General features: G+C 49.4%; 1 protein-coding gene across 1 annotated transcript in view; it reads right to left on the bottom strand.

Moving 5' to 3' along the window:
- The window catches only part of dmrt3a (doublesex and mab-3 related transcription factor 3a), a 99,534-nt gene extending 89,163 nt beyond the window's left edge, over positions 1-10,371 (bottom strand). Inside the window, exon 1 of the mRNA XM_064936348.1 lies at positions 9,987-10,371. Coding sequence (XP_064792420.1) covers positions 9,987-10,371 — 385 coding nt within the window. The remainder of the gene's footprint in view (positions 1-9,986) is intronic.
- Positions 10,372-22,591: the final 12,220 nt, after the last annotated feature.

Genomic DNA, 22,591 nt, shown 5'->3' with positions numbered 1-22,591 from the left:
GTCTCAGTCTGGGTGCAGACACAGTCACTTTAGGTGGCTATCGCTAGCTAGTCTCAGTCTGGATACAGACACAGTCACTTTAGGTAGCTATCGCTAGCTAGTCTCAGTCTGGATACAGACACAGTTACTTTAGGTAGCTATCGCTAGCTAGTCTCAGTCTGGATACAGACACAGTTACTTTAGGTAGCTATCGCTAGCTAGTCTCAGTCTGGGTGCAGACACAGTCACTTTAGGTGGCTATCGCTAGCTAGTCTCAGTCTGGGTGCAGACACAGTCACTTTAGGTGGCTATCGCTAGCTAGTCTCAGTCTGGGTGCAGACACAGTTACTTTAGGTAGCTATCGCTAGCTAGTCTCAGTCTGGGTGCAGACACAGTTACTTTAGGTGGCTATCGCTAGCTAGTCTCAGTCTGGGTGCAGACACAGTCACTTTAGGTAGCTATCGCTAGCTAGTCTCAGTCTGGGTGCAGACACAGTTACTTTAGGTAGCTATCGCTAGCTAGTCTCAGTCTGGGTGCAGACACAGTTACTTTAGGTAGCTATCGCTAGCTAGTCTCAGTCTGGATACAGACACAGTTACTTTAGGTAGCTATCGCTAGCTATTCTCAGTCTGGGTGCAGAGACAGTTACTTTAGGTAGCTATCGCTAGCTAGTCTCAGTCTGGGTGCAGACACAGTCACTTTAGGTGGCTATCGCTAGCTAGCTACATATTGATATGAAAGGAGTGTCTCAAATGTTCATCCAAGTTTAGGCAACCATTTTGACTCTCCACTTAAATGTTTTCGTCTTTGTCCCCCAGATAGTAAAGGCGGCATGGCCCTGGGGGTGTTTCTCCTACCACCAATGCAGATACAATCCATCAGAAAGTATTCATACCCCTTGACTAATTTCGCATTTTGTTGTGTTACTGCCTGAATTCCAAATGGAATGAATATTTTGTTTCTCACCAATCTACACGCAATACCCCATAATTACAAAATGAAAACATGTATGCGTTTATTTTTTTTGTGAATAAAATGTTTTGAAAATGAAATACAGAAATAAGCATCTACATCAGTATTCACACTCCTGAGTCAATACTTTTGGGTAACTCTAAGAGCTTTCCACACCTAGATTGTACAACATTTGCACATTATTACCAAGTCAAGACCGGGACGGGGACTAGGGTTCTGAGACAGAGTCAAGACCGAGACCAGAAAAATGTGTGTCCAATTCAAGACCATGTTAGTAATTGTTTCAAATCAGCACCATAATAAAAGTAGAACATATCCAGTATTTCTATGATCATATTTCAGAACAACATGTGGATTCTGCAGACATTCAGAATGGTGATCCACCCTATAAATTGTTACTAACCCAAACGCGTGTATAAATGATTAAAAAAATACTAAATATGTTACATCCTTTCCCTACCAGTAAAATCAAGAACATTCTGTAACACTTCACTTGATATCCAGTGTCATAACTATGTCATAACTATGTCATAACGATGTCATAACTATGTCATAACTATGTCATAACGATGTCATGTTACAGAAAATTCTTACAAGCAACAAAGTTATGGGATATTTTTTTAAGATGCAGTATTTTACTTTTTGCACAACTGACCAAATTCACACAAATGTGTGTTATAGATCTGTCATTCTCATTAAAAGCCAGTCTAAGAGGTAGATCGATCGGTTCTATGTGCACTATTTCTAAACTTCCCATTCTTTATTTTTTGGGGGGCTTTTTCCATCTTTTACTCTGGGTTTTGTAAACCAGCTTCAAACAGCTGGAAATACTATATTTTTGGTTTTCGAAAATATATTTCACAGTGGTTTAGATCGTACAATGATTCTCAAAACTATTCTTGCTTGTTTTGTCAAAGAAACTGAAATTAACTATTAGAGTTTTTGCAACCAGGAAATGGCGATTTCTGCACGGTGCACCTTTAAACGAAACCAAACATCTGACATGCTCACGGTTCCTCCATAATCTCTGACATGCTAACGGTTCCTCCATAATCTCTGACATACTCACGGTTCCTCCATAATCTCTGACATGCTCACGGTTCCTCCATAATCTCTGACATGCTCACGGTTCCTCCATAATCTCTGACATGCTCACGGTTCCTCCATAATCTCTGACATGCTCACGGTTCCTCCATAATCTCTGACATGCTAACGGTTCCTCCATAATCTCTGACATGCTCACGGTTCCTCCATAATCTCTGACATGCTCACGGTTCCTCCATAATCTCTGACATGCTCACGGTTCCTTCATAATCTCTGACATGCTCACGGTTCCTCCATAATCTCTGACATGCTAACGGTTCCTCCATAATCTCTGACATGCTCACGGTTCCTCCATAATCTCTGACATGCTCACGGTTCCTCCATAATCTCTGACATACTCACGGTTCCTCCATAATCTCTGACATGCTCACGGTTCCTCCATAATCTCTGACATGCTCACGGTTCCTCCATAATCTCTGACATGCTAACGGTTCCTCCATAATCTCTGACATGCTCACGGTTCCTCCATAATCTCTGACATGCTCACGCTTCCTGCCTGAAGCTTTGAGGTCGATGGAGTTGAGCTGTGAATAGTGTGGACAGACTGTAGCTTCGACGTCAATGGAGTTAAGCAGTGACTAGTGTGGGCGACGGGTTGCTTCGACGTCGATGGAGTTGAGCTGTGACTAGTGTGGACAGACTGTAGCTTCGAAGTCGATGGAGTTGAGCTGTGACTAGTGTGGGCAGACTGTAGCTTCGACGTCAATGGAGTTGAGCAGTGACTAGTGTGGTCGGCGGGTTGCTTCGACGTCGATGGAGTTGAGCTGTGACTAGTGTGGACAGACTGTAGCTTCGATGTCGATGGAGTTGAGCTTTGACTAGTGTGGGCGGCGGGTTGCTTCGACGTCGATGGAGTTGAGCTGTGACTAGTGTGGACAGACTGTAGCTTCGAAGTCGATGGAGTTGAGCTGTGACTAGTGTGGGCAGACTGTAGCTTCGACGTCAATGGAGTTGAGCAGTGACTAGTGTGGGCGGCGGGTTGCTTCGACGTCGATGGAGTTGAGCTGTGACTAGTGTGGACAGACTGTAGCTTCGACGTCGATGGAGTTGAGGTTTGACTAGTGTGGGCGGCGGGTAGCTTCGATGTCGATGGAGTTGAGCTGTGACTAGTGTGGGCTGCGGGTAGCTTCGACGTCGATGGAGTTGAGCTGTGACTAGTGTGGACAGACTGTAGCTTCGATGTCAATGGAGTTGAGCAGTGACTAGTGTGGGCGGCGGGTTGCTTCGACGTCGATGGAGTTGAGCTGTGACTAGTGTGGACAGACTGTAGCTTCGACGTCGATGGAGTTGAGCTTTGACTAGTGTGGGCGGCGGGTAGCTTCGATGTCGATGGAGTTGAGCTGTGACTAGTGTGGGCTGCGGGTAGCTTCGATGTCGATGGAGTTGAGCTGTGACTAGTGTTTGCGGCGTGTAGCTTCGACGTCGATGGAGTTGAGCTGTGACTCGTGTGGGCGGCGGGTTGCTTCGACGTCGATGGAGTTGAGCTGTGACTAGTGTGGACAGACTGTAGCTTCGAAGTCGATGGAGTTGAGCTGTGACTAGTGTGGGCAGACTGTAGCTTCGACGTCAATGGAGTTGAGCAGTGACTAGTGTGGGCGGCGGGTTGCTTCGACGTCGATGGAGTTGAGCTGTGACTAGTGTGGACAGACTGTAGCTTCGACGTCGATGGAGTTGAGCTTTGACTAGTGTGGGCGGCGGGTAGCTTCGATGTCGATGGAGTTGAGCTGTGACTAGTGTGGGCTGCGGGTAGCTTCGACGTCGATGGAGTTGAGCTGTGACTAGTGTGGACAGACTGTAGCTTCGACGTCAATGGAGTTGAGCAGTGACTAGTGTGGGCGGCGGGTTGCTTCGACGTCGATGGAGTTGAGCTGTGACTAGTGTGGACAGACTGTAGCTTCGACGTCGATGGAGTTGAGCTTTGACTAGTGTGGGCGGCAGGTAGCTTCGATGTCGATGGAGTTGAGCTGTGACTAGTGTGGGCAGACTGTAGCTTCGACGTCAATGGAGTTGAGCAGTGACTAGTGTGGTCGGCGGGTTGCTTCGACGTCGATGGAGTTTAGCTGTGACTAGTGTGGACAGACTGTAGCTTCGATGTCGATGGAGTTGAGCTTTGACTAGTGTGGGCGGCGGGTTGCTTCGACGTCGATGGAGTTGAGCTGTGACTAGTGTGGACAGACTGTAGCTTCGAAGTCGATGGAGTTGAGCTGTGACTAGTGTGGGCAGACTGTAGCTTCGACGTCAATGGAGTTGAGCAGTGACTAGTGTGGGCGGCGGGTTGCTTCGACGTCGATGGAGTTGAGCTGTGACTAGTGTGGACAGACTGTAGCTTCGACGTCGATGGAGTTGAGCTTTGACTAGTGTGGACGGCGGGTAGCTTCGATGTCGATGGAGTTGAGCTGTGACTAGTGTGGGCTGCGGGTAGCTTCGACGTCGATGGAGTTGAGCTGTGACTAGTGTGGACAGACTGTAGCTTCGACGTCAATGGAGTTGAGCATTGACTAGTGTGGGCGGCGGGTTGCTTCGACGTCGATGGAGTTGAGCTGTGACTCTTGTGGACAGGCTGTAGCTTCGACGTCGATGGAGTTGAGCTTTGACTAGTGTGGGCGGCGGGTAGCTTCGATGTCGATGGAGTTGAGCTGTGACTAGTGTGGGCTGCGGGTAGCTTCGACGTCGATGGAGTTGAGCTGTGACTAGTGTGGACAGACTGTAGCTTCGACGTCAATGGAGTTGAGCAGTGACTAGTGTGGGCGGCGGGTAGCTTTGACGTCGATGGAGTTGAGCTGTGACGAGTGTGGGCGGCGGGTAGCTTCGATGTCGATGGAGTTGAGCTGTGACTAGTGTTTGCGGCGTGTAGCTTCGACGTCGATGGAGTTGAGCTGTGACTCGTGTGGGCGGCGGGTTGCTTCGACGTCGATGGAGTTGAGCTGTGACTAGTGTGGACAGACTGTAGCTTCGAAGTCGATGGAGTTGAGCTGTGACTAGTGTGGGCAGACTGTAGCTTCGACGTCAATGGAGTTGAGCAGTGACTAGTGTGGGCGGCGGGTTGCTTCGACGTCGATGGAGTTGAGCTGTGACTAGTGTGGACAGACTGTAGCTTCGACGTCGATGGAGTTGAGCTTTGACTAGTGTGGGCGGCGGGCAGCTTCGATGTCGATGGAGTTGAGCTGTGACTAGTGTGGGCTGCGGGTAGCTTCGACGTCGATGGAGTTGAGCTGTGACTAGTGTGGGCAGACTGTAGCTTCGACGTCAATGGAGCTGAGCAGTGACTAGTGTGGGCGGCGGGTTGCTTCGACGTCGATGGAGTTGAGCTGTGACTAGTGTTGACAGACTGTAGCTTCGACGTCGATGGAGTTGAGCTTTGACTAGTGTGGGCGGCGGGTAGCTTCGATGTCGATGGAGTTGAGCTGTGACTAGTGTGGGCTGCGGGTAGCTTCGACGTCGATGGAGTTGAGCTGTGACTAGTGTGGACAGACTGTAGCTTCGACGTCAATGGAGTTGAGCAGTGACTAGTGTGGGCGGCGGGTTGCTTCGACGTCGATGGAGTTGAGCTGTGACTAGTGTGGACAGACTGTAGCTTCGACGTCGATGGAGTTGAGCTTTGACTAGTGTGGGCGGCGGGTAGCTTCGATGTCGATGGAGTTGAGCTGTGACTAGTGTGGGCTGCGGGTAGCTTCGACGTCAATGGAGTTGAGCTGTGACTAGTGTGGACAGACTGTAGCTTCGACGTCAATGGAGTTGAGCAGTGACTAGTGTGGGCGGCGGGTAGCTTTGACGTCGATGGAGTTTAGCTGTGACGAGTGTGGGCGGCGGGTAGCTTCGATGTCGATGGAGTTGAGCTGTGACTAGTGTTTGCGGCGTGTAGCTTCGACGTCGATGGAGTTGAGCTGTGACTCGTGTGGGCGGCGGGTAGCTTCGACGTCGATGGAGTTGAGCTGTGACTAGTGTGGGCGGCGGGTAGCTTCGACGTCGATGGAGTTGAGCTGTGACTAGTGTGGGCGGCGGGTAGCTTCAACATCGATGGAGTTGAGCAGTGACTAGTGTGGGCAGATGACAGAGCAGGCCATTGAGGAGAATGATGACACCTTATCCAATGACGCATCAATCAGCCTTCCAACAATGGCCTGCCTTTTGAAGAGGCAGCAGGTATGTATGAAAGACGTTTACCTGTTGCCTTTTGAGAGAAACAACGACCGGGTGAAACAACTGCACTATATAGGGGACTGAGTGGCGCAGCAGTCTAAGGCAACACATCGCAGTGCTCGAGGAGTCACTACAGACCCGGGTTCGATCCCGGGCTGTATCACTCATATCTCCCTCACTAGCTTTAAGCACCAGCTCACAGATCACTGCACCTGTACATAGCCCATCCAACTATCCCATACTGTTGTTAATTTGGCTCCTTTCTACCTCAGTATCTCTACTTGCACACTCATCTTCTGCACATTTATCACTCCAGTGTTTAATAGCTATATTGTAATTATTTAGCCACTATGGCCTATTTATTGCCTTACCTCCCTTATCCTACCTCATTTGCACACACTGTATATAGACTATTTCTACTGTATTATTGACTGTATGTTTGTGTATTCCATGTGTAACTGAGTTGTTGTTTGTGTAGCACTGCTTTGCTTTATCTTGGCCAGGTCGCTTTTGCAAATGAGAACTTGCTCTCAACTAGCCTACCTGGTTATATATATATATATATATATATATATTTTTTTTTTTTTTTTTTTGTTTTGTTTTTTTATATATATATATATATATTTTTTTTTTATCACATCCAGCCGTGAGGCCAGGGTAGGCTGTCACTGTAAATAAGAATTTGTTGACTGACTTGCCTAGTTAAATAAAGGTTCATTTAAAATTACACAATTTTTAGAGGGTGATGGAGCTTCACGCTACTTTAGACCATCGTTGATGAAGCAGGCGTCACCCTGGCAACAACACAACTGTCGGAACCTCATCGGCCATCGGTTCACGGTCCAAGTGACTGGACAGCGTTGGGGAAACATCTCCATGTCCGCAGCTATGTCTGGAGATGATGTTATTAGGATGTAGGCCATTACTTGGATCCTACAACGCTGCACAGCTCGTTGTGTTTCTTAAAGAAATTGAGCAGACCTGTGTGGGACATGGTCCGTCTCCACCACGCAGAGGTGATTCAGGCGTGGTTTGGGCCCATCCCCGATTCGTGAACCTATACCTGCCCCCATACTCTCCTTTCCTCAACCATATTGAGATTTTTTTTTCATTAGGCCATGAATGAGGCATGCGACGACATCAATTCAGCCCAATGTCAAGCTTGGATACGCCATGACAAAATATTTTTCCCGCGGTGCATAGACTGAGGACATTCGCTCTGATGTGGATGGGAATTTATGGCCAAATGCTCAAGCAAGGCTTGATGCAAATGAATGCGTTATATTTTATTTTCATTCATTTAATTTGTTTAATTTAATGTCTTACATTTGATTACTGACAGCACACCTATGTTGCAATTGTGTCTGAAAAAGAAAATGTTTTTTTTTTACATGCACGATTCTCGAGGAAGTCTTCATTGATCACACCTTTGATTACACATTGGATAGATTATGAAAATTATAGATTGTCTGTCAATTTTGTTGGGTAATGTAAGTGTATTGCCGAATGTGAAAACTGTGTAATTTACAGTACTGCAGAATATGACTTTCAGCTCTTGGAAGAACGATTTGAAAACGTATCTCGAAACATCATTGTTATTGGATTAACAGGTAGTTAAAACGACTAAATTGAAAGATAGCATGTTGTGTTTTGGCGTTTAAACCAATGTTGTCATTACATTTCACAATAAACGTATATTTTGAATACATGGTTGTGTGGTGATAGATGTTTACAATCCAAATGAATGCACCATGACAGGTTTTGAATGAAGGACTGGCTGCGTTACAAGTGTGACCAGTTTGAAGTTTTGTACAAAGAGTTGTGAAAATGTACCATGTACTTGTGAATATAGTACCAAAGCGATTAAAAACAAATGTAGGAAAAACGACGGATTTCATCACCCAAGAAATAGCTCGCAATTACACATGATATTATCCTATTCTCTGTGCTAAAATATTCATTTGAATGTGTCGTCGGAGCTCCAGCCCGGGCACACTAATCGCAGATAAACTCCATCGTACATCATGGAGTTGAGTTTGGTCGGGTTTCAAGAGACACTCAATATGTGGTCTGGGGACCGGACTCAGTACTACAACACTGTAATACTGTAAACCATGCACAGTGTCTGGACTCAACCCAATGCAGATCATGGTCTTGCATACAGAAGTGTGTGAAGTGTTCAGCATTGTATCATTGTATTCTCATATTCTCTCATCTTCAGGCTGGAACAAATATGACTGAAAATCTCCGCCAGGCGACACAAACAACCCGGGACTCGAACCCTGCATTCTGATTCTCCGGGACAATCGCCTCTATTCCCCCGCCTTCTCCATCGTGAATGGGCAGGCTCTGGAGCAAAATACATCATGTTTCGCTGTTTATGTTTTACATGGATACTTGTTAGGGGAGGAAAGGGTAAATGATTTACTTTTCTTCGGCCCATTTCCTCAGCTTTAATTGGTAGGTCTGCTGTGATTTTCTAACGGTGAATTGTGCTTCTAAAGTTTTGGTTTGTTTGTCCCTTATCTGTTTGTCTTCTGCATGACTTAATTTTGTAGCTGAAATTAATATCTGAACATAAAAATTTTGTATTTTATCTACAATTTTCCTTATTGGCCATATGTCATTTTAAGAATTTCATAGAATCTAGTAACGTTGTGACAATGATTGTAATTGTTAGAAGTATATTTACCTTTATAAAAAAATAGCAGATTATTTAATAGAGAGAGTTAGAAAAACAGCAATAAAATAAGAATAACCTACTGCTCGGTCAAAAATACATGAATTACAATAACCCAGATAAAGAGTAAAAGGCAACCCTCTGCTGGGTAAAAAATAATTCCCTTTTTGGGTCAATCAAGTACCCCAACGTGTTGGGTCAAAATAACCCAGTGGTGGGTATATCTTATAGTGACGCAGCGCTGGGTTAGAGAAATTACCCAAATTGGGTCATAATTTACCCGGCATTTTTACAAATCTTTGAATGCAAAATATGAGGGCTGTAATACTGTATTTTACAAACACAAAAGCATTCATTCCTCATAAAAATAAAAACAAATGGTGGATATAGCATTCTGGAAATAAACGCTTCCAATGTCTATTAATGTGTCTCTGTAAGGTCAGGCCACCGTTGAACACCCATAACATGCTTTGGTTTGTGAGGTACAATATCTGTATTCATTTAATTTCTCAAACCAATTAAAAGCCGTATAAACATTATATTAAGCTACACACATTAAAAATAAAGCTGATTTATGTAGTGACGCTTGCCGTTTTAGAAAATTAAATAGCTTGAATATCAATGATAAAGAAATTGCCTACAACTTAAAGAAATAATTACAATAAAAGGCTATTCTTGTTTATTTTAATTTAGAGTCTATTGCTATGCGTTTTGCAATGTTGCCATTGCAGTGTTGTCATTAGCCGCAGTTTGCAGCCAATAGCCTAAATGTAGGCCACCCAACTTGAACTAAATTGTCCAAACGTCGGCTCTTTCTCGGGTATAGGTTTCGTTGTAACTTTATAAAATACAGCAGGTTTGAGATATGTTTTTGTAATTATTTATACACACACACACACACACACACACACACACACACACACACACACACACACACACACACACACACACACACACACACACACACACACACACACACACACACACACACACACACACACACACACACACACACACATATGAATCAAAGTGAATAAATCAAACCTATATAGGCTTAAATAAAAGCCTATTATGAATGTTATTACTTTGATTATCATGATCATCATCTTACCCTGCATGTTGGCAGTCTGTTTCGAGGTCCATAGGAGGTCCATTCCTCCAGAACGGGGCTGCAGGCCCTGGTTCCCCTCGCCAGGTCCAGGCACCGTGATTCCGGGCAGAGCTCTCAGAGACTCCGGGATCAGGCTCTCCAGACTCTCGTTGGCCTGCTGTCTGCGGAGCGCCACCTGCGCCGCCATGACCCGCTGCCTCTCGATGATCAGGATGCATTTCTCACAGGTGCAGTCCTTGAAGCGGCAGTATCGCTTGTGGCCCTTTAGCCAGGACAGGACACCGTGGTTCCGGCACCGCGCGCACTTGGGGGTCCTCTGGAGCGGCGCTCGGGCCTGGGTCACTGGGCCCCCCATGTACAGGTAGGGCGATCCGTAGCCATTCATTTCTCACACCGTTAGTCAGCCAGTCAGTCAGTCAGTCACACACACACTCTCACTACTTTACCTCCTCAACGTGATGGAGGCGCGAGGTGCATCTGATAAGGGCGTGTGCACGCGGGCCGGGCCAGGCAGAGTAGAGTTGTCAGAAAGAAGTGAGAGTGAAGAGATCAAGTCCTGTCGCTGTTCGCTACACGCTGTCCTGTCTGCACGATAGGAGGTGCTGGTTGGAACCACCTCTACCTCACCTGTCCCCCTGGCAATAAAGACACACGTGCATCAGCCTCCATCTGACACGCAGTTATGGAGCGGAGTAACTAAATACCGTCGCGCATCACTGGCACCCGCTCAACGAATCCTTGGGGAGAGAGAGAGGTAGATGTTCCGTGGTTTCGCAGACTCTAGCGGGACAATGAATGCCACACACTTAATTAAACGTTTACATTGAACGGTTACTCGTATGGAAGAATGAATTCTAGAGTTCATAAATCAGAAGGCGACGTGCTGAAGTGTAGGCCTATAAGAATAAGCCTTATTTAACCTAAGTGCAATAAAGCGATGCAGCCCAGAAGACAGTTATGTCAGTCTGTTGGGACTGTAGGCTACAGGGCATTGACAAAACACACAGCAACAGGACTAGACATTAAGTATTGTCCGCTTGTCTGGGGCAAGTACAAAACATAATCGGACAACCAGAATATAGATTGCAGTTGTCCGAATGGAGAAGTAAAAAAATCACAATATCAAACAATTACTCCGATCAGCATTGGATCAGGCAACGGCGTTGCCGCAGCGCACAGCAGGGCAGAGCATGGTTGACACTGAGTAAATTGCCTATATTCCTATTTGCTATAACTTATTTCAATGAATATGTTATATTTACACAAAGCAAGAGAATGATGTAGACAGAGCTAAGAGCCACAACAAAGCAGCGCAAAATATCCCAGCAAGTTTTAAATTGTTTTTGAATAACCCCAAAACAGAAGGGACCTAAGGTAATAAACAATGAGAGAGATAGAAGAAACAATAGCAACATATAAAAATCAAATGAGAAATTTGAACAAACCTTACATTTGAGCAAAGCATTATAAGACAGAAATGATGCACGCATGCGAGGCTAGAAAAAAATCTTGCCACTGCGAACCAACCGACCCAAAGCCTAATCCTACTAACTGAAATATCATAAAAGCAATAAGAGAAGTTAAAGCTATAAAGAATATTTTCTAAACTTTTCAAATAAAGTGTTTAATATCTTAAAGTTTGCAGCTTTTAAAATGGAATCATTCTGAGTCGGAGTCTATGCCATTCTTCATTCACAAATTCATTTTGAATGACAAATATTTTAGGCCACAAGACGTGAAATTGAGCAAAGATTGGAAAATCTAATGAGGAGTCAAAAGGAAACTTAGGCTACAGCTCAGGAAAGCTTCTGAAAGAAATGCATCGTTGGCCTAGGGCTATTTAGATAATATTCCAGCAATATGCAACCTACCTACAGCACATATGGGCCTGGGCCTAATAAGAGAGGAGGAGAACATGGGATCAGTTTATAATTATCCAGTTCTGAGGACAGGAGAGTTGCTCTGCAGCCCATGATGATTTATAGCCCATCACAAGACGCACAGCCAGCGCAGCTCCTTAACTGTCAATCGCTCCACATCTGCACGCTTCGCCACACACAGACGCACAGATAGGCCTTGGCTACTACACATCTCTATATTACCACAGATAGCCAGAGTGGAATAGGCTATTCGAAAATATTTGGCTCCACTAAATATCTTTTGTCAATGTCATGATTGCTCTCATCTCTCCCGTGGCATGCCAGCCAAATGCGTAGCATACCATTTTTTTGAGTGACTTTTAGTTGTGCATTATTTAGGAAGGCCGCTAACGGCCGATAACATCGTCTATGGGCAAGCGCATAAAATTATTTCATATCTCTCCTATGCACTTCCTTCATTTTCAGTCACCCTTTTGGCAATGTTGTTTGGAACCTTTTTTTCTTGGGGGCACGTGGCTTCAGCTTTAGGATAAGTAAAGAATCAGTCTGATGGACAAGAGGCAGAAACAAGTTGATGTAAAAACCTGAGCAACAGTGGCTGTATGAAATTACCACAGTGACTATGAAACAATTTGACTACACTCCAAACATCAACATCGGGTTATATAAATAGAATTAGAGGTGTTGACATCACTCAAAGCTCACAGAGCAACAAGGTTTGTAGGCCTATACTCAGATGTATGTGGTACTGAATTGAAAGTAGACCTACACTAAGCCATAAAGGGAATTGGCTCTAATCTCTCAAATTCATATAGCCCTGTCTCTGCATGGCTATTTGGTTATTTCACCGGTTTCTATTTGGCACTATTTACGTAATGAAATTCTGAGCAGTAATTTTCATCATTATATTTAATTAATTCACACCAAATATAATAGGTCTACATCCGTTCGTTCTCACCATTAAACACAATCTAGTGCTATATGGACTTAATGATGTGGGGTATTAAAATCTCTCTGTTGATCTGATGTCCCCCCCCCTAGCCTCGGCTTATAGCGGCAGGCCATAGAAACACAACACCGGACACCCCCGTGTCACATTTCTGCCCCTAAAAAGGTTTATTCAAGCAAATAATGGGATCAGAGGCACGCGGCTCTGAGAACCGAGGCCCTGGTAAACTCACCGCATGGACCCTGTCTCGAGGGCTATTAAGCTTTTAATTAGACCGAGCAGAGCAGAGGGAATAGAAGCTCAAGGTGACGGATAGAACGCCGCGCAGGGCCGCAGTCTCAACCCGGGAGATAGTGGGAGGAGAGATATGCTGCGACTATGGATGGTTAGTCATGGTTAGTAGAGTGTAAAAATGCACAATAAAAAAAATATATATATATAAATATATCTGCTCCCCTCTAAATGTGAAAAAGCAATTGACATGAACCTTTATTAACGAATATACTTTAATAGTCATTGACATGAAGGTGTGGATGTCAACGCTCAAAAAAGTCCTATAATAACAGGCCTGTTATTGAAAAGGATTGTTTCTGTTGGGACAAATTCAGAGAGAAGTTGGAGGGGAAACTGAAGTGGAAACATAAAACAATTTACTGATTCAACTCTTAATTAAGATTAAGATAGTTACAATTCTAAATAATGGTCACTTGTGTTGGAATTAACATGCAGTCCAGCACAACATAGTTAATTATGTCTCGACGACATATTTTGCTCTGCAAAAAAACTTCTTTATATTAAATTCACAACACAATTCCAATTTGAACAAAATAATGAAAACAGGCCTACAAATCCGAATTTCCCCTTTAAAATGTGATTTGTTTTGGTTTGAATGTGATTTCTTACGTCAGGAAAATCTGTAACCTATAGTGAAACCTATGTCTCCTATACGGTCTCAGTCCTAGTTGACATAACTGAAAATTATGTAACCAAAAATTTCTGTCCCAAAATCAGAAAAACCAAACTGGAAGTCTTCTGACTAGCTTGGAAAGACAGTACCGTGCAGTACCGAAGAGCCCTTACTGCTGCTCGATCATCCTATTTTTCTAACTTAATTGAGGAAAATAAGAACAATCCGAAATTCCTTTTTGATACTGTCGCAAAGCTAACTAAAAAGCAGCATTCCCCAAGAGAGGATGACTTTCACTTCAGCAGTGATAAATTCATGAACTTCTTTGAGGAAAAGATTATGATTATTAGAAAGCAAATTACGGACTCCTCTTTAAATCTGCGTATTCCTTCAAAGCTCAGTTGTCCTGAGTCTGCACAACTCTGCCAGGACCTAGGATCAAGAGAGACGCTCAAGTGTTTTAGTACGATATGATGAAAATAATCATGGCATCTAAACCTTCAAGCTGCATACTGGACCCTATTCCAACTAAACTACTGAAAGAGCTGCTTCCTGTGCTTGGCCCTCCTATGTTGAACATAATAAATGGCTCTCTATCCACCAGATCTGTACCAAACTCACTAAAAGTGGCAGTAATAAAGCCTCTCTTGAAAAAGCCAAACCTTGACCCAGAAGATATAAAAAACTAATCGGCCTATATCGAATCTTCCATTCCTCTCAAAATTTTTAGAAAAGGCCATTGCGCAGCAACTCACTGCCTTCCTGAAGACAAACAATGTATACGAAATGATTCAGTCTGGTTTTAGACCCCATCATAGCACTGAGACCGCACTTGTGAAGGTGGTAAATTACATTTTAATGGCATCAGACCGAGGCTCTGCATCTGTCCTCGTGCTCCTAGACCTTAGTGCTGCTTTTGATACCATCGATCACCACACTCTTTTGGAGAGATTGGAAACCCAAATTGGTCTACACAGACAAGTTCTGGCCTGGTTTAGATCTTATCTGTCGGAAAGATATCAGTTTGTCTCTGTGAATGGTTTGTCCTCTGACAAATCAACTGTAAATTTCGGTGTTCCTCAAGGTTCTGTTTTAGGACCACTATTGTTTTCACTATATATTTTACCTCTTGTGGATGCTATTCGAAAACATGATGTTAACTTTCACTGCTATGCGGATGACACACAGCTGTACATTTCAATTAAACATGGTGAAGCCCCAAAATTGCCCTTGCTAGAAGCATGTGTTTCAGACATAAGGAAGTGGATGGCTGCAAACTTTCTACTTTTAAACTCGGACAAAACAGAGATGCTTGTTCTAGGTCCCAAGAAACAAAGAGATCTTCTGTTGAATCTGACAATTAATCTTAATGGTTGTACAGTCGTCTCCAATAAAACTGTGAAGGACCTCGGCGTTACTCTGGACCCTGATCTCTCTTTTGAAGAACATATCAAGACCATTTCAAGGACAGCTTTTTTCCATCTACGTAACATTGCAAAAATCAGAAACTTTCTGTCCAAAAATGATGCAGAAAAATTAATCCATGCTTTTGTCACTTCTAGGTTAGACTACTGCAATGCTCTACTTTCCGGCTACCCGGATAAAGCACTAAATAAACTTCAGTTAGTGCTAAATACGGCTGCTAGAATCCTGACTAGAACCAAAAAATGTGATCATATTACTCCAGGGCTAGCCTCCCTACACTGGCCTCCTGTCAAAGCAATGGCTGATTTCAAGGTTTTACTGCTAACCTACAAAGCATTACATGGGCTTGCTCCTGCCTATCTCTCTGATTTGGTCCTGCCATACATACCTACACGTACACTACGGTCACAAGACGCAGGCCTCCTAATTGTCCCTAGAATTTCTAAGCAAACAGCTGGAGGCAGAGCTTTCTCCTATAGAGCTCCATTTTTATGGAACAGTCTGCCTACCCATGTCAGAGACACAAACTCGGTCTCAACCTTTAAGTCTTTACTGAAGACTCATCTCTTCAGTGGGTCATATGATTGAGTGTAGTCTGGCCCGGGAGTGGGAGGGTGAACGGAAAGGCTCTGGAGCAACGAACCGCCCTTGCTGTCTCTGCCTGGCCGGTTCCCCTCTTTCCACTGGGATTCTCTGCCTCTAACCCTATTACAGGGGCTGAGTCACTGGCTCATGCCGTCCCTGGAAGGGGTGCATCACCTGAGTGGGTTGATTCACTGATGTGGTCATCCTGTCTGGGTTGGCACCCCCCCTTGGGTTGTGCCGTGGAGGAGATCTTTGTGGTCTATACTCAGCCTTGTGTCAGGATGGTAAGTTGGTGGTTGAAGTATTCCTCTAGTGGTGTGGGGGCTGTGCTTTGGCAAAGTGGGTGGGGTTATATCCTTCCTGTTTGGCCCTGTCCGGGGGTGTCCTCGGATGGGGCCGCAGTGTCTCCTGACCCCTCCTGTCTCAGCCTCCAGTATTTATGCTGCAGTAGTTTATGTGTCGGGGGGCTAGGGTCAGTTTGTTATATCTGGAGTACTTCTCCTGTCCTATTCGGTGACCTGTGTGAATCTAAGTGTGCGTTCTCTAATTCTCTCCTCTCTTTCTTTCTCTCTCTCTCGGAGGACCTGAGCCCTAGGACCATGCCCCAGGACTACCTGGCATGATGACTCCTTGCTGTCCCCAGTCCACCTGGCCGTGCTGCTGCTCCAGTTTCAACTGTTCTGCCTTATTATTATTCGACCATGCCGTTCATTTATGAACATTTGAACATCTTGGCCATGTTCTGTTATAATCTCCATACGGCACAGCCAGAAGATTACTGGCCACCCCACATATCCTGGTTCCTCTCTAGGTTTCTTCCTAGGTTTTGGCCTTTCTAGGGAGTTTTTCCTAGCCACCGTGCTTCTACATCTGCATTGCTTGCTGTTTGGGGTTTTAGGCTGGGTTTCTGTACAGCACTTTGAGATTTCAGCTGATGTACGAAGGGCTATATAAATAAATTTGATTTGATTTGAAAATTATAAGGCAGACGAGAAATTGTAAATAGAAGTGCAGCTGTTTTAAGTTATAGTTACTTTGAGTTATTTGTAATCATATCAATAAGGAAATCTAGGCGATTTACCAAAAATTGCAAAATATTAAGACAACATTGTAATATATAAATTCATACAACTTAACATTTTAAGGAACCGGATGAAATAGAACATTTATTTAGACTGAGGGCTGCTGGGTTGTAGGCCTGCTGGGCAGCTGGGTTGTAGGCCTGCTGGGCTGTAGACCTGCTGGGCTGTAGACCTGCTGGGCTGTTGGGCTGTAGACCTGCTGGGATGCTGGGCTGTAGGCCTGCTGGGCTGTAGACCTGCTGGGCTGTAGACCTGCAGGGCTGTAGACCTGCTGGCCTGCTGGTCTGTAGACCTGCTGGGCATATAGGCCTGCTGGGCTGTAGACCTGCTGGCCTGCTGGTCTGTAGACCTGCTGGGCATATAGGCCTGCTGGGCTGTAGACCTGCTGGCCTGCTGGTCTGTAGACCTGCTGGGCATATAGGCCTGCTGGGCTGTAGACCTGCTGGGCTGCTGGGCTTTAGGACTGCTGGGCTGTAGACCTGCTGGGCTGCTGGGATGTAGGCCTGCTGGGCTGCTGGGCTGTAGACCTGCTGGGCTGCTGGGCTGTAGGCCTGCTGGGCTGTAGGCCTGCTGGGCTGTAGACTTGCTGGGCTATTGGGCTGTAGTCCTGCTGGGCTGCTGGGCTGTAAACCTGCTGGGCTGTAAACCTGCTGGGCTGTAGACCTGCTGGGCTGTAGACCTGCTGGGTTGTAGGGCTGCTGGGCTGCTGGGTTGTAGGCCTGCTGGGCTGCTGGGTTGTAGGCCTGATGGGCTGCTGGGTTGTAGGCCTGATGGGCTGCTGGGTTGTAGGCCTGCTGGGGTGCTGGGCTGTAGGCCTGCTGGGCTGTATACCTGATGGGCTGCTGGGCTGTAGGCCTGCTGGGCTGTAGACCTGCTGGGCTGTAGACCTGCTGGGCTGTAGACCTGCTGGGCTGCTGGGCTTTAGGCCTGCTGGGCTGTAGACCTGCTGGGCTGTAGACCTGCTGGGCTGCTGGGCTGTAGGCCTGCTGGGCTGTAGACCTGCTGGGCTGATGGACTTTAGGCCTGCTGGGCTGTTGACCTGCTGGGCTGTAGACCTGCTGGGCTGTAGACCTGATGGGCTGTAGACCTGCTGGGATGATGGGCTGTAGACCTGCTGGGCTGTAGGCCTGCTGGGCTGCTGGGCTGCTGGGCTGTAGACCTGCTGGGCTGTAGGGCTGCTGGGTTGTAGGGCTGGCTGCTGGGCTGCTGGGTTGTAGGCCTGCTGGGCTGAAGGCCTGCTGGGCTGCTTGGTTGTAGACCTGCTGGACTACTGGGTTGTAGGCCTGCTGGGCTGCTGGGCTGTAGGACTGCTGGGCTGTAGACCTGCTAGGCTGTAGGGCTGCTGGGCTGTAGACCTGCTGGGCTGCTGGGTTGTAGGGCTGCTGGGTTGTGGACTTGCTGGGCTGTAGACCTGCAGGGCTGCTGGGCTGTAGGGCTGCTGGTCTGTAGACCTGCTGGGCTGCTAGGCTGCTGGGTTGTAGGGCTGCTGGGCTGTAGACCTGCTGGCCTGCTGAGCTGTAGACCTGCTGGGCTGTAGACCTGCTGGGCTGTAGGCCTGCTGGGCTGTAGACCTGGGCTGGGCTGCTGGGCTGTTGGCCTGCTGGGCTGTAGATCTGCTGGGCTGTAGACCTGCTGGGCTGTAGACCTGCTGGGATGCTGGGCTGTAGACCTGCTGGGATGTAGGCCTGCTGGGCTGTAGACTTGCTGGGCGTCTGGGCTTTAGGCCTGCTGGGCTGCTGGGCTTCTGTGCTGCAGACCTGCTGGGCTGTAGACCTGCTGGGCTGTAGACATGCTGGGCTGTAGGGCTGCTGGGTTGTAGGGCTGGCTGCTTTGCTGCTGGGTTGTTGGCCTGCTGGCCTGCTGGGCTGTAGACCTGCTGGGCTGTAGACATGCTGGGCTGCTGGGCTGTAGGCCTGCTGGGCTGTATGCCTGCTGGGCTGTAGACCTGCTGGGCTGCTGGGCTTTAGGCCTGCTGGGCTGTTGACCTGCTGGGCTGTAGACCTGCTGGGCTGATGACCTGCTGGGATGCTTGGCTGTAGACCTGCTGGGCTGTAGGCCTGCTGGGCTGTAGACTTGCTGGGCTTCTGGGCTGTAGGCCTGCTGGGCTGCTGGGCTGCTGGGCTGTAGACTTGCTGGGCTGTAGACTTGCTGGGCTTCTGGGCTGTAGGCCTGCTGGGCTGCTGGGCTGCTGGGCTGTAGTCCTGCTGGGCTGTAGACCTGCTTGGCTGTAAGGCTGCTGGGTTGTAGGGCTGGCTGCTGGGCTGCTGGGTTGTAGGCCTGCTGGGCTGCTGGGTTGTCGGCCTGCTGGGCTGCTGGGTTGTAGGCCTGCTGGGCTGCTTGGTTGTAGACCTGCTGGGCTGCTGGGTTGTAGGCCTGCTGGGCTGCTGGGCTGTAGGCCTGCTGGGCTGTAGAGCTGCTAGTCTGTAGGGCTGCTGGGCTGTAGACCTGCTGGGCTGTAGTGCTACTGGGTTGTAGGGCTGCTGGGCTGTAGGGCTGCTGGGCTGTAGGGTTGTAGAGTTGCTGGGTTGTAGGGCTACTGGGTTGTAGGGCTACTCGGTTGTAGGGCTGCTGGGCTGTAGGGTTGCTGAGCTGTAAGGTTGCTGGGCTGTAGGGATGCTGTGCTGTAGGGCTTCTGGGCTGCTTGGTTGTAGGGCTGCTGGGCTGCTGGGTTATAGGGCTGCTGGGTTGTAGGGCTGCTGGGTTGTAGGGCTACTGGGTTGTAGGGCTGCTGGGCTGTAGGGCTGCTGGGCTGTAGGGATGCTGGGCTACTGGGTTGTAGGGCTGCTGGGTTGTAGGGCTGCTGGGTTGTAGGGCTGCTGGGTTGTTGGGCTGCTGGGTTGTAGACCTGCTGGGCTGTAGACCTGCTGGGCTGTAGACCTGCTGGGCTGTAGATCAGCTGGGCTGTAGACCTGTTGGGCTGTAAGGCTGCTGGGATGTAGAACTGCTGGGCTGCTGGGCTGCAGAACTGCTGGGCTGTAGAACTGCTGGGCTGTAGGCCTGCTGGCCTGCTGGGCTGCTGGGCTGTAGATTTGATGGGTTGTAGGCCTGTAGGGCTGCTGCGCTGTATGGATGGTGGGCTGTAGGGCTTCTGGGCTGCTGGGTTGTAGGGCTGCTGGGTTGTAGGGCTGCTGGGTTGTTGGGCTGCTGGGCAGAAGACCTGCTGGGCTGCTGGGTTGTAGACCTGCTGGGCTGCTGGGCTGCTGGGCTGCTGGGCTGCTGGGCTGTAGACCTGCTGGGCTGCTGGGCTGAAGGCCTGCTTGGCTGTAAGGCTGCTGGGATGTAGAACTGCTGGGCTGCTGGGCTGCAGAACTGCTGGGCTGTAGAAATGCTGGGCTGTAGACCTGCTGGGCTGTAGAACTGCTGGGCTGTAGGCCTGTTGGGCTGCTGGGCTGTAGGGCTGCTGGGCTGTATGCATGGTGGGCTGTAGGGCTTCTGGGCTGCTGGGTTGTAGGGCTGCTGGGTTGTAGGGCTGCTGGGCAGAAGACCTGTTGGGCTGCTGGGCTGTAGGGCTGCTAGGCTGTAGGCCTGCTGGGCTGTAGACCAGCTGGGCTGATGGGCTGTTGGCCTGCTGGGCTGTAGATCTGCTGGGCTGTAGGCCTGCTGGGCTGCTGGGCTGTAGACCTGCTGGGCTGATGGGCTGTTGGCCTGCTGGGCTGTAGATCTGCTGGGCTGTAGGCCTGCTGGGCTGTAGATCTGCTGGGCTGTAGGCCTGCTGGGCTGCTGGGCTGTAGACCTGCTGGGCTGCTGGGCTGTAGGCCTGCTGGGCTGTAGGCCTGCTTGGCTGTAGACCTGCTGTGCTGTAGACCTGCTGGGCTGCTGGGCTTTAGGCCTGCTGGGCTGTAGACCTGCTGGGCTGCTGGGCTGTAGGCCTGCTGGGGTGCTGGGCTGTCGACCTGCTGGGGTGCTGGGCTGTCGACCTGCTGGGGTGCTGGGCTGGAGGCCTGCTGGGCTGTAGGCCTGCTGGGCTGTAGGCCTCCTGGGCTGCTGGGCTTTAGGCCTGCTGGGCTGTAGACCTGCTGGGCTGCTGGGCTGTAGGCCTGCTGGGCTGTAGACCTGCTGGGCTGCTGGGCTGTAGGCCTGCTGGGCTGCTGGGCTGGAGGCCTGCTGGGCTGCTGGGCTGGAGGCCTGCTGGGCTGTAGGCCTGCTGGGCTGTAGACTTGCTGGGCTGCTGGGCTGTAGTCCTGCTGGGAAGCTGGGCTGTAGACCTGCTGGGCTGTAAACCTGCTGGGCTGTAGACCTGCTGGGCTGTAGGGCTGCTGGGTTGTAGGGCTGCTGGGCTGCTGGGTTGTAGGCCTGCTGGGCTGCTGGGTTGTAGGCCTGCTGGGCTCCTGGGCTGTAGGCCTGCTGGGTTGTAGACCTGCTGGGCTGTAGACCTGCTGGGCTGTAGACCTGCTGGGCTGTAGATCAGCTGGGCTGTAGACCTGTTGGGCTGTAAGGCTGCTGGGATGTAGAACTGCTGGGCTGCTGGGCTGCAGAACTGCTGGGCTGTAGAACTGCTGGGCTGTAGGCCTGCTGGCCTGCTGGGCTGCTGGGCTGTAGATTTGATGGGTTGTAGGCCTGTAGGGCTGCTGCGCTGTATGGATGGTGGGCTGTAGGGCTTCTGGGCTGCTGGGTTGTAGGGCTGCTGGGTTGTAGGGCTGCTGGGTTGTTGGGCTGCTGGGCAGAAGACCTGCTGGGCTGCTGGGTTGTAGACCTGCTGGGCTGCTGGGCTGCTGGGCTGCTGGGCTGTAGACCTGCTGGGCTGCTGGGCTGAAGGCCTGCTTGGCTGTAAGGCTGCTGGGATGTAGAACTGCTGGGCTGCTGGGCTGCAGAACTGCTGGGCTGTAGAAATGCTGGGCTGTAGACCTGCTGGGGTGTAGAACTGCTGGGCTGTAGGCCTGCTGGGCTGCTGGGCTGCTGGGCTGTAGATTTGATGGGTTGTAGGCCTGTTGGGCTGCTGGGCTGTAGGGCTGCTGCGCTGTATGGATGGTGGGCTGTAGGGCTTCTGGGCTGCTGCGTTGTAGGGCTGCTGGGTTGTAGGGCTGCTGGGCAGAAGACCTGCTGGGCTGCTGGGTTGTAGACCTGCTGGGCTGTAGGCCTGTTGGGCTGCTAGGCTGTAGGCCTGCTGGGCTGTAGACCAGCTGGGCTGATGGGCTGTTGGCCTGCTGGGCTGTAGATCTGCTGGGCTGTAGGCCTGCTGGGCTGCTGGGCTGTAGACCTGCTGGGCTGATGGGCTGTTGGCCTGCTGGGCTGTAGATCTGCTGGGCTGTAGGCCTGCTGGGCTGTAGATCTGCTGGGCTGTAGGCCTGCTGGGCTGCTGGGCTGTAGACCTGCTGGGCTGCTGGGCTGTAGGCCTGCTTGGCTGTAGGCCTGCTTGGCTGTAGACCTGCTGTGCTGTAGACCTGCTGGGCTGCTGGGCTTTAGGCCTGCTGGGCTGTAGACCTGCTGGGCTGCTGGGCTGTAGGCCTGCTGGGGTGCTGGGCTGTCGACCTGCTGGGCTGCTGGGCTGGAGGCCTGCTGGGCTGTAGGCCTGCTGGGCTGTAGGCCTGCTGGGCTGCTGGGCTGTAGGCCTGCTGGGCTGTAGGCCTGCTGGGCTGCTGGGCTGTAGGCCTGCTGGGCTGCTGGGCTGGAGGCCTGCTGGGCTGCTGGGCTGGAGGCCTGCTGGGCTGCTGGGCTGGAGGCCTGCTGGGCTGCTGGGCTGGAGGCCTGCTGGGCTGCTGGGCTGGAGGCCTGCTGGGCTGTAGGCCTGCTGGGCTGTAGGCCTGCTGGGCTGTAGACTTGCTGGGCTGCTGGGCTGT

This window comes from Oncorhynchus masou, chromosome 25 (genome assembly GCF_036934945.1).
Source record: "Oncorhynchus masou masou isolate Uvic2021 chromosome 25, UVic_Omas_1.1, whole genome shotgun sequence".
Lineage (NCBI taxonomy): Eukaryota > Metazoa > Chordata > Actinopteri > Salmoniformes > Salmonidae > Oncorhynchus > Oncorhynchus masou.
The sequence above is the reverse complement of the archived record's forward strand: the minus strand, read 5'-3'. Positions and strand labels throughout refer to the sequence as shown.